General features: G+C 51.4%; 1 protein-coding gene across 10 annotated transcripts in view; it reads left to right on the forward strand.

The window, feature by feature from the left end:
* PHF12 (PHD finger protein 12) overlaps positions 1-11,375 on the forward strand; it is a 41,054-nt gene extending 29,679 nt beyond the window's left edge. For 6 of the 10 annotated variants that reach the window (XM_042916691.1, XM_042916690.1, XM_042916698.1 and 3 more), the window contains 9 exons: positions 239-403; positions 3,382-3,540; positions 4,120-4,915; positions 6,168-6,293; positions 6,950-7,147; positions 8,111-8,209; positions 8,956-9,038; positions 9,616-9,754; positions 10,100-11,375. In XM_042916691.1, coding sequence (XP_042772625.1) covers positions 239-403; positions 3,382-3,540; positions 4,120-4,915; positions 6,168-6,293; positions 6,950-7,147; positions 8,111-8,209; positions 8,956-9,038; positions 9,616-9,754; positions 10,100-10,434 — 2,100 coding nt within the window. In that variant the 3' untranslated portion in view covers positions 10,435-11,375. Of the gene's footprint in view, positions 1-238; positions 404-3,381; positions 3,541-4,119; positions 4,916-6,167; positions 6,294-6,949; positions 7,148-7,251; positions 7,269-8,110; positions 8,210-8,955; positions 9,039-9,562; positions 9,755-10,099 lie in introns of those variants that run through there. The other 4 variants (XM_042916693.1, XM_042916692.1, XM_042916699.1 and 1 more) reach the window with 3 other exon arrangements.
* Positions 11,376-12,234: the final 859 nt, after the last annotated feature.

Here is a 12,234-nt window from a genome sequence, read left to right on the forward strand (position 1 = left end):
CCTCAAGCCTCTCTAGGGAATAGGAACATACCAGTTTTCCCTCTCTGGACCAGGCAGGACTGAGGGAGAAAGTCTTACCAGTGTTCCCTAGCCCTCTGACAGGGGTGTTGACGTATCAGCCCCTGACAGAAGGAACCTATTTGGCCAAGGGCTTCTATTTTTCAGACCTAGAGGATAGTTAGTTGGGAGGGGATGCCTTTTGAGGGTCATTGTAAAAGTGTGTCTGCTTTGTCCCTAGCTGAACCAGAAGAATATGACGCTGAGCAATCGGTGCCAGGTGTTTGACCGTTTCCAGGACACCATTTCGCAGCATGTGGTCAAAGTGGACTTCCTGAACCGAATCCACAAGAAGCACCCTCCTAACCGCCGAGTGCTCCAGTCAGTCAAAAGAAGAAGCTTGAAGGTGAGTCCCAACCTGGAGCAGGCAGGAGAGTGGGCTCTGATTGCTTTCATGGGATAGACAGAGGATTGTGGTCCCAAATTTATAGACAGGGAGACTGAAGCCCTGAGATTTGTCTGTGGTGTCTCAACAAGTGGTGAATGTGACCACACATTTTAATACTTGAGGGCGGTGGTCAGGATTACCAAGGCCAAACCCCAAACTCTGCAAGTCTTCAGTTCTCCTGATGAATGCTCGTTAGCCCCTTCCGCCAGACGGATGTGCTCTGCTATTGCCACCCCTGGCCTGGTACTCATGCTATCTGTTCCTGGGAGGTGGCCCCTTTCCAAGAGCTGTCTGGCAGGGTGAAGGTGACGGTGATGAAGCAGAGACCCATGTGGAAGGGAGGAGCTATCCCAGCTGAGAAACTTAAGAGGAAAATGCCTAAAGGAGAGTTAAATCTGTTTTTCCAAGGTGCTGGTAACATATAACGAATATTCCAAGTTGTGGCCTTGCCGTAATAATATCTGACATTCTTGTATGCACTTGACAGTTGCTAAAGTGTCAACTTTAGCTGAGATCTGCTGAGATCAACAGAAAGAATTCCTTTATTGAAAAGCATTTGGTGGTGTTGAGGCTGTCTCTCAAAAGCCATTCAGTTTCCTCATTCATTTAACCTAGAGAGCCCAACACCGTGGACCCACATAGAAGCTTGATTTTTCTCTTTTTGGAATAATCCTGCACACAGGCTGTGCTGTGTGCCAGTGGAGACCAGCAATTCTCAAATATGGCCACTTGGTGGCAGCAATGCTTTAAATCACTCACCCCACTCCCATCACTTCCAGTGGATGTCAGCGCTAGCAAGCTAGCAAGATGTTAACTGTTGGAAATTGTATAACAATCTCTTAAGTGTGTAAATATTTATACTTCAATATAAATACCGGTTTCTAAAATTAAATCAAGGTGTTTTCAGTTGGGGGTATTATAGAGGTGGCATGCCTCATATCTCAGTAAAACAGATCTGAAAGTAAACTAAACTGTGTAATTCACCATGTGGATTTGGAAGAGAGCCTGGCGGCTGAAGTGAACAGTCCCAGAAAGCCTTGAGAAAATTCTATTTCACAATGCCCTCTCCCCCTTCAAAGGTTTCCCTATTCTTCCCCCCTCCCCTTCATGTTTATTTATTTATTTTGAGAGAGAGAGGAAGCAGAGCACAAGCAGGGGAGGGGCAGAGATGGGTGAAGGGGTGGGGAGAGAATCCCAGGCAGGCTTTGCACTGTCAGTGCAGAACCAGACGCGGGTTCATGTCCTGAACCATAACATCATGACCTGAGTGAAATTAAGAGCCAGATGCTCAACCAGCTGAGCCACCTGGGTGCCCCAAGCTTTCCCTATTCTTGAGGAAAATCCAAGGGCACGAGTTGCCTGAATAGCACCTTTTTTTCCTTGCAGGGCAGACAAGTATTTTTGTTATAGCACGGGGACAGGACACGTGGGCAGAAAGAGCTGCCTGCTGAGCATTCCGTACTGGACAATTTGAGAGTGAAGTGAGGACTGTGGTAGCACAGGACGGTGGTGGACAGTGTTCCAGCTCTGACCTGAACCATCCTCATTGTTGATGTAGAGCAGGGCAGCAAAATTGGCTAAGAACTTTGTGTTAGGGATTCCTCTTCCTGCTACCCCTTCACTCTTCGCCAAGGGGGGCAACCTTAGGCTTGCCTACCACTCCATTCCTCCCCCTCCCATTCCTGTCTGACTTTGGACAAGCCCATGGCACCAGCCACCACCGTTAATGGTGCTGTCTCTCAATTCCATATCTCTTGATTTTCTCCTCATGTCTGGATTCATATCTGTCTGCCCATCCCACAGACACTTCAGTCTCAACTTGCCCAAGACCGAAAGTCTTCTGCCTCCAAATCTGCTCTTCCTCTTGTATTTCCTGTTTCAGTGAATGACCGCAATCTCCACCCGGTCCTTCAAGGCAAAATTCTGGGAACCGTTTTCAGTTCTTCTGTTATCCTCCATAGGGACTCGGTCACCAAATCTGTTCTCCAAATGTTTTCCAAGTCCGTCATGTGCTTCCACATCTCTTTGCCTTGTATGCTGCTCCCCTACCCTTATTTCCCCTTTGTCTGCCTGGAAGTTCTCAACTTCCAAGTCTCAAATACTGCCTTCCTATAAAATCTGTCCTTGTCCCCCAGACAGAAACAAGCAGTCTCCTCCATATTTTTAATAGTTCCTTAGCCATGCCTCTATTCTAGGACCCATTACACTGTATTGTAATGTTTATCTCCCCCAACGAGACTGTGAGCTCCTTGAGGGCAGAGCTTAAGTTTTCTTCATCTCTGGATCTCTAGGACTGGGTACAGTGTCCAGACTCAGGAGGTACTCAATAAATGTTGGTTGAATGTATGAATGACTCTTGGCTTGTTGTGTGGCTCTTTCATCCTTACATGGCATGATTCAGAACGTGTCTTCTGTCTTTGTACAACAAAGAGGTCTTCAGTTGTTTCATGAGTCATGAATGAGTGGACGAAGAAAACTGACATTGACTGAGTGCTTATCACAGGCCAGACTTCGTGCTGAGCATTTCCACTGTAAATGTGACCTCCTTTGACGTTTTACCTCTCAGATACGGCTTACTCTCCCAAACTTGATGCTGAGCAGTGAGAGCCTAGAGAGTACCACTCTGAAGCTGTGTCCAGTGTCAGCCCTACACTTCTTTAGGCCAAAGCAATGGTTTCTGGCTTCTGTGGGCCGTAGACCTGAATGAAGAAGGTGGGGGACGGGGCGCACGCCTGTCGTTTCCAGCTCTGTGCCTTCTCTAGCTAATGCGTGTGTGTCTGAGGCACAGAGCGGTTGCAGCCCACTGAGCCTCCTTGTCTTAGTGGACCCCAGAGTGCACGATGGTCCCGCGGGCATCAGCACCGCAGACAGAAGAGGCAGAATCAACTGGACGTGTCGGCACTATCTCCGTCTCCTCCTCCTTCTATACTAAACAGGTTCCCGATGCTATAAAATCTCAGTACCAGTTTCCACCCCCTCTCATTGCACCCGCGGCCATTCGGGATGGGGAGCTGATCTGCAACGGGATCCCCGAGGAATCACAGACGCACCTTTTGAACTCTGAGCACTTAGCCACCCAGGCAGAGCAGCAAGAGGTGAGTGAAGGCAGGGCTGGGATTCCAAAGCCAATCTTCCTTCCTTCTCACCACAGCTGTTACTGGAAGTAGCCTCAGTGCCATTCCCATCCCCATCTTCTGCAATCCCACCGACCCCTACTCTCCAGCCCCCAGTGGTTGAATATTCCAGAGAGAACCTCTGGCTGATATTCTGAGGCAAGTAAAAGAAATACAGTCAAGCAGTCTGTTTTTCTCCATCCGTCCCCCAGTGTGCTGTGAGATGAGCAAGTCTGTCTTGCAGAAAGAGACCAGTAGACCCATAGAGAGGTTAGCTGATAGGGCTGGACACACAGCAGTTGCTTAGGGTACTTGCTGGATATTGGTTCACAAGGGGAGCTCTGCCGACCAGGGTGTTGGCTGCTGAGTATACCAACAAGTCTTGCTTGGGAATGGAAATGGAATCTTATCAGAAGTCAAGCACACCTTTTCTGGGCATTTGCAGTGGGACCTTGGAAACAGTGTTTATCAGCTGTGCTGTAGCCCTGGCCTCTGGGGCAGGAAGGACCAGCGCCTCCCAGGCCTCTCACCCTCCTCTCCTCTCCTCTCCTTCCATTGCAGTGGCTCTGTAGTGTTGTTGCGCTCCAGTGCAGCATATTGAAACATTTATCTGCTAAGCAGATGCCTTCGCATTGGGACTCTGAACAGACAGAGAAGGCTGATATTAAGCCTGTTATTGTGACTGACAGCTCAATCACCACCTCCCTGCAAACAGCTGACAAGGCACCTACACCTTCCCACTGCCCCTTATCCTGCCCCTCGGGGATTAGCTCCCAGAACTCCCTGAGCTGCTCTCCACCCCACCAGCCCCCAGCCCTAGAGGACATCAGCTGCAGTTCCTGTGCGGAAAAATCCAAGAAAGCCCCCTGCGGGACTGCCAACGGGCCAGTGAGCACAGAGGTGAAAGCCAATGGCCCACACCTCTACAGCAACCCCACCGATTCCACGGACCCCCGGCGTCTTCCAGGCGCCAACACCCCCTTACCAGGCCTCTCCCACCGGCAAGGCTGGCCCCGGCCCCTCACGCCACCAGCGGCTGGGGGGCTTCAGAACCACACCGTCGGCATCATTGTGAAGACAGAGAATGCCACTGGCCCCAGCTCTTGCCCCCAGAGGAGTTTGGTTCCTGTCCCAAGCCTGCCCCCTTCCATTCCCAGCTCTTGTGCCAGCATCGAGAACACCAGCACTTTGCAAAGAAAGACTGTCCAATCACAGATAGGACCTCCATTGACAGATTCAAGGCCACTGGGCTCACCCCCAAATGCCACCCGGGTGCTCACTCCCCCCCAAGCAGCAGGAGATGGTATCTTGGCCACAGGAGCCAACCAACGATTCTGCTCACCAGCGCCATCATCAGGTGAGTGGTGCTCAACCTGGGGGTGATTTGGAGTAGTTTCATGCTATTTCTGGCAGTTAAACTTCAGAAAACACTTACGTTCCTGTGCATATTTCAGAGGACTTTGATCTTGGTCTTATTTGTCCTCTCCCCATTTATGTGATAGAGGAGAAAGCATGTGTTAACTTGTCCCCCGTTTTATTGGTGGGGTTGCTTAGGCTCTGAAAGTTTAAGTGATTTCCTCTAGGTCACCTACCGAGTCAGTGGCAGGATCGGAACCACGGCTGGGTCTCCTGACTCCACCTTCCCATTTCAGGCCTAGTCTTCTGCTTGTTTTGTTCCATCACCTTAGAGGAAGGCAGCATGATCTCTGGAACCCCTGTGGCCAGCCTGAGGTTCTAGGTGATGGCCTCCGTGTTTCATGATCCACACCAGAGACCAGGTCACACCTGATCCAGATTCTCAGAGCCCCCTGGTTTGAAGGAGCTTCCATGCCAGGGAACGCAGAGTTAGAAAGCAACACCACCTTTCAGGATAGCTGCAGAGTGGCATGCCCAAAGAGGTTGATCCGGCCCAGAAGCTCACCCTTGGGCCACTTGCAGAAAGGCGGTCCCCTACACCCATACTTGGCCTAGTGTGGACCTGCTCTCTCAGCTGTCCCCCAGTCAGCACTCTGGACCTCGAGATTGCTGACCCCAGCATCTGAACCAGGTTTCAGATGCTGCTGGAACCCCCTGTGGTCTCTCCCGTCTGAACTGAAGCTGGCCTCCTAGTCAGCTGGGAGTCTCGGTAACCAGGTGACTGTGACTTCTCTGCATGGGGGCCCCTGGTCCCAGGATGGCCCCTACCCTCAGGCTCTTTTCCTATCTCTGTTTACCTCTAAATACCAGCCTAGATAGATCTTGCACCCTGTGAGTCGAAATTCAGGAGGCAGGAAACTCAGGGGCAGGCACCACTTAGTTGAATGACTGGAGGCAGCAGGGAGGTAGTCACGGCCCAGAGAACAAAGCCACCCTACCACATTTCCCAGAGCCGTAGATTTCACTGGTTCTCCATGCTCTGGAGACTCCTGCGTGCCCGGGTGCGTTGTCGTTCCATCTGCCCTTGCTCACCACACATTTTTAGCTCTAGGAGTTCCAGAGCCTATGGGGTGAGAATCAAGAAGGGAACATCACCTTGGGTCCGAAATCCAGACCTGTCTCGGCAGTGGGGGATTAGACCGGTGGGTTTCCCTCAGGCGACGTAAGTAATAGTCTTCCTGCTCCGTCCCCAGATGGCAAGGTCAGCCCCGGCACGTTATCCATAGGAAGCGCTTTAACCGTACCCTCTTTCCCAGCCAACTCTACTGCCATGGTGGACCTCACCAACTCATTGCGAGCATTTATGGATGTCAATGGAGGTGAGTGTGTGAGCTGCTGCTCTCCCACCAGCTGCTGCTGCGTGAAGGTGCTGTCCCTGCGCGGCATTCGAGCTCATTTCAGAAAAGGAACAGAAGGGATGCCTGACCTCCGAGGGCTGGGGATGTGGGTTAAGAAAGAAGGCTCCCTCCCACCTCTGCCTTCTACACATGCTTATATACAGACTCCAAGGTGAAAGGAGAGTGGGACCAAGTTGAACCTGTGAAAAGAGAATTACTTGAGGCAGAATAAAACCAGGAGGGCCTTGTTCCCAAAGTCAAAGAGAATGGAGGCAGAGCTTGACCTCTGAAGAGAGGGTGGGTAGCAGATCTAAGCCTCCATGTCCAGCATCCAGGCCTCCTCCACAGGCAGGCAGGTGGTCTATTTTGTTCTACCTTTCTAGGACTGCTTAACCTAAAATCAAGCTGCCCACTGCAAGAGGCATCTGCACAGGCTGCATTGGGGTCCATCTCACTGCAAACGGCCAGTGAGATGCTGAGCTCTGGATCCTTAGGCCACTTTGTACTCTCGCCTGTTCGAGAAAAATCACTTGGCTAGATTTTAAAAATGCTTAACTATTTGCTCTGTGACCCTCACCTACTTCCACATTCCAATTCCTCCTCAGCTGCTTTTTTTAATCTCTCTCTTTGGTTAATAGAAATCGAGATAAATATGCTGGACGAGAAGCTGATCAAGTTTCTGGCCTTGCAGAGAATACATCAGCTTTTCCCCTCCCGGGTCCAAGCTTCACCGGGCAGTGTCGGGGCACATCCGCTGGCTTCTGGAGGGCACCACACAGAAGGTGCGCACGCACACCCCTGCCGCCGCAGCCCACCGTCAGATCTCCCCTGTGCATGTGAGCGGCCGTCTCCCCTCCTGAGGAGTCTGGGCTTTGACTATCTCAGTGTTCCATGTGTGCCTTTGATGGCCTTAATAAAGCGCCGTGGTTTCTTTTCCCAGAAAGCTGGAACAAAATCGCAACCACAGCTTTCACATCAGACTCGGGGAAGTCTGTTGTAACTTTCGTGCTCATCCGCTTTGAGACACACAAAGCAGCTACGAATGCCTTTGGGTATATGTGGTGCACTTTCTGCTGAACTACTTCCAAATATTTGGGTTACAAAGGTTTCCCAAAAGGGAATTTTTCAAGTTCAAGGTGAGAAGCAGAATAGCAGTTGATCTAGGGGCACCTGGCTGGCTCAGTCAGTAGAGCATATAACTCTTGATCTCAGGGTCAGGAGTTCAAGCCCCATGTTGGGTGTGGAGCTTACGTTAAAAATGATGATGATGATGATGATGATGATGATGATGATGATGATGAATAAAGTAACATTTGGGCTAGTCTCCTGAAAATTTTTCCCAAGACGTTAACTGCTTTGGATATTCCTTTGAGCATTAACCCTTACTGAGCCGCAGAGCTCAGGCCCCGCTTCTGACCCACAGAATCAGAATTTGCATTTTGACAGGATCTCTAGTTGATTCATATGCACATTAAAGTTCGAGAAACACTGGTCTGTGCCTACTGTTGTTTTGCTTGGCCTCCCTATAGTACATCTGGTATATCCCTGATAAACCAGTCAGCCCAGGAACTTAAAGTACTTTCATCTTTGAATTCTGTGACCACTTTCAAAGATGGTCTCTCTTACCCCGTGTTGGAAATGCTGTGGGTGGGGGGAGAGAGTGCCACCCTGAAGCAGCCCCGTGTCCAAGGTGAGTTTTTAAAGATGACTCATCTAGTGGGATTATTTTCTCTAGACCGTGAGCCAAAGGTCCAGGTTCTGAGTTTCTGAATGATCCTGTCCCTGTGTTTGTCTTGTAGTGCAAAGAAAGGAAGTACAGGCCCGAGCTGTGTTCTACCCTCTCTTGGGTTTGGGAGGAGCTGTGAACATGTGCTATCGAACCCTCTACATCGGGACAGGTGAGCCAGCTGGGGGCAGGCGGGGGGCACCGCATCTGTTCAGCCCTAGAAACTACCACCCCTTCCCGCGGAGGCCAGGAAGGGGTGAGGGAAACCCTCCCTCGGGCCGACTGGTTTAACCCAGCAGATACCTGGGCAAGAGGGACTAAGAAAGGAGACTATCGGTTGCTTGTCTTCCCTGCCTCAAGCCCTTTTGCTTTGGGCCCAGCGTGATATCAGGAGAGGGGAAAGTCAGCCATGACTGCTGCTCAGTGAGGCATTTTAAACAAGCAGATAAAACCGGAGGAGAGGGCACATACTTTGTCCCTGGAGGTCTTTGAAAAAGTGATGGTGCTCACACACCCATAACCTTCAGTTAGTCCTGCATCTTGTACAGAGGGACAGTCAGATTAGCCTTTGGCCTAGAAATTTCCTTTCTTTCCAAAGATAGGATTTATGAGCCCCACACCCCATGTTGTGCCCTCATGGAAATAACCCACCCTCTTCAGGAGCTCACTGTTCCCTTCTGGGCAGCAGCCACATGTTCTGAAGGAGATCAGCTGGCAGGGACACCTGTTCTTCAGAAGGGGAGTGGAAAAGACGTTGGTTTTTGTTCAAATATACAAGGAAGGGGCCCTGAGCTGGTCTCCCCCTAAGGTCTTCCCGGTGCCCACCCAGAAGCTAACTCCCTGCCCCCCACCTTCCCATGCATACACCTTACCGTCTGTTCTCTGCCTGCCTTTGCCTCTACTCCTGCCACCTTACAGGAGCTGACATGGACGTGTGCCTTACAAACTATGGTCACTGTAACTACGTGTCTGGGAAACACGCCTGCATATTCTATGATGAGGTGAGGGGTGGGGAAGGGGTGGGAGAACTCTCACAGCCTGAGGCCTCTCCCAGGCACCAGGGTTTTGTTCAGTGCCCTGGGTGAGGGGAAGGGAGGTGGGAGGTCTTCTTTTCGCTCGTTGTCATTCCTGGAGTAGAAGGGTCTTGGTGTGAAAGGGCATCCTGCCGTGACTAACGCTCCCTAGGAGCGGTGCTACCATTTCTCCTGAGGTTGGTCACGGGCTCAGCGGGGTGGGGGGAGCCCACCCGGAAGCAGGGGAGGGGACCTGCATAGAAGGAAGCCAGGCCCTCTGTGCCAGCGAATAGCATTTCTACAGGAGCCAGGACCCAGGAGGCAGAGTAGAGCAGTGGTGGGAGAGCGGGGGGGAGGGGGTGGTGAGGGCCACTAGGAAGGTAGGCTTCCCTGAGGAGGTGAGTCTTGAGCCCCATTCTAAAGAGACAGGGCAGGGGGGCTTGACTGGGGAACAAAGAGAGCTCCCCAGGTAGAGCAGCACAGCCTTCTCCATGTGTCCTCTCTCCCCTTAGCCCCAGGCCCCACGCAGCAGACCACACATCTTATCTTCCCTCCTCCTCCTCAGAATACCAAACATTATGAGCTGTTAAACTACAGTGAGCACGGGACAACGGTGGACAATGTGCTGTATTCATGTGACTTCTCTGAGAAGACCCCGCCAACCCCCCCAAGCAGTATTGTTGCCAAAGTGCAGAGTGTCATCAGTAAGTCGGAGCCTGTGGCCACGGAGCCGGCCATTTTTTCAGACGTGTTCTCTTAAGGCCCCCTCAGGGTGGCTCTGGCTTTCTGCCGACGGCCTGCTCTCTTGCCTTCCGGGTCCCGTCGGCCAGGCTCTCCTTGCTCGCGGGCCCAGGGAGACCACAGAGAAGCGAGTGCTAGGCACACACCTTCCTGGGGACTTCAGGCTCCCCTGGCCCTTTCCGGGTGTCCCTCAGCCCTAGTCACATAGCGGTTAGAATGGGGAGGTGCAGGGCCCAGCGCTGGCAAACCGCCTTGGGTGGGTTGGCTGCTCACTGTCCCTGTCCCGTGACCACCCTCCTTGTTCCCAGGGCGCCGCCGGCACCAGAAACAGGATGAAGAGCCAAGTGAGGAGGCAGCCATGATGAGCTCCCAGGCCCAGGGGCCACAGCGGAGACCCTGCAACTGCAAAGCCAGCAGCTCGAGCTTGATTGGGGGCAGTGGGGCCGGCTGGGAGGGCACGGCCTTACTGCACCACGGCAGCTACATCAAGCTGGGGTGCCTGCAGTTTGTGTTCAGCATCACTGAGTTTGCGACCAAACAGCCCAAAGGCGATGCTGGCCTGCTGCAGGATGGGGTCTTGGCCGAGAAGCTGTCTCTCAAGCCCCACCAGGGCCCCGTGCTGCGTTCCAACTCCGTTCCCTAGGACTGGCGGCTACCCCGTCGCCCGCCCGTCCGCCCGACCCGAGACTCCTGCAATGCAAAAATGTACACAAACCAAGCCCGGGTTTTTTCTATACTCCACCGGAAACCCTCCAACTACAATCTTTGCATGAAATGAAGAAAACCTTTTGACTGTTTTTTAAAGATCCTTTTTCTTTTCTCAAGTTCTAGGGGGCATTTGCACATATATTTGTACTCGACATTTCATGGGAAAGCGGCAGACCCGAGCTGAGGAACAGCGTGGGCAGGGAGGGGAAGGCCGATGGTCTGGACACCTCCTCCAACACCAAACCGTTCCCCACCCGCCTCCTGCTCCCTCCCCCTCGCCCGCCGTTGTAAAATAATCAGAAACTTGTTCTATTTTGTGGCAGTGACAATAGTTTTATATTAAAAGAAAAAAATACAGTTTTCATACAGCAAAATCTATACAATATCATTGTTTTATTTAATATAAAGATCGCTACCCACCCGACTTCCGTGGTTCCCACCCTCCGAGTTATTTTCCCTTTCTGCAGCGGTTGCACTACAGGTAGCTACTGTGTATTATGGACAAATGAGAAATGAATTCTTTTTCTGGCTGTCCATCTATTTTATTTCAAATAAGGAAAAGTGTATTTGGATTTTGTGTAAATACATCTAGTGATGACATTTTTTCAATGTTTTTAAAAACTGTACAGTACTACATGTGGTAGAGCGTTTTCTTCAAATTGTCTATTGTAGCAAAGACGTTTTTGTCGTAAACCTGTTTCGTCTCCTTTTTTTGTTCTCTTGCCACTTCTCTCCTGTTCCTCCCACCCCTGGCTCCCTCCTCTCCCCTTCCCCCAACCCCAAGTAGTACCAATGTACATAGTAATTGTAATGTTTTAGACTTTACAGAAACTTTCCTGTATTCTGTATATAAAAAAACAAAAATACTTCAACTTATGTTTTCTGCCTGTCTGTCCTACCTGTCATCACCCTCAGAGGGGGCCCTCCCCAAGATCCTGTTCCCAGTCTCAGTGAACTGGTCTCATTCCAAGACACTCAGACCCCAAGGGAGGTCAGGAGAGCAGAGGTCTTGGAGAAAAGTGAGCCCCAGGTGGATGTGGGAAAATGGAGGGGTCTGGGTGCATCGGGTAGGGCGGGGCTGTTGCCTGGCTTCGCGGGCGACTTGAGAGAAGCATTTGACCTGACCACATACTGCAAGAATCCAAGTGTGTGCAGGTCCCTGCTCCTGTTGACTCCAAAACCAAGATACTAAAACAGGACCTGTCAGGAGACAGGAGACGTCTGCATTCTGGTCTAAAAGCTTTAGCCTCGGGAGTTCCGGCTGCCTCCGATTGCAGTTGTTTGCTATCGTATTTGATTCATCTCCTCTAGGAGGAGTCTGCACCTGGTTTTTATCCTTTCCCTGTCAGCCTTAGCTGGGCAGGCAGCAATTGCTTGTTCGAGTATCACTCGAGTTCCCTCCTCTGTGCATGGCCTTTGCTAGGACTTGGGGGTTGGGCTAGGGAACTTGATGTGAGCAATCAACAGGACAGATACGGCCCCAGCCTCTTGGAGCTTAGAATCTAGTGTGGAGCGGGCTGTCAACTCAAACGTCTCTGGGGAGCATCATGAAGCAAAAGGAGAGATCCGATCCCTAGACCCAGTCGAGCCGCAACTCACGTGACTACCAAGCATAATAACTTCCCTACAATTGCAGCTGCTCATCGGAAGATGACTCTACTGCGTTACCTTAATCTAAGGTCCTGGGAACCCTCCCATCGAACCTAGCTCCCATCCTTTTCCTCCTCTCGGACCT

This window comes from Panthera leo, chromosome E1, assembly GCF_018350215.1.
Source record: "Panthera leo isolate Ple1 chromosome E1, P.leo_Ple1_pat1.1, whole genome shotgun sequence".
NCBI lineage: Eukaryota > Metazoa > Chordata > Mammalia > Carnivora > Felidae > Panthera > Panthera leo.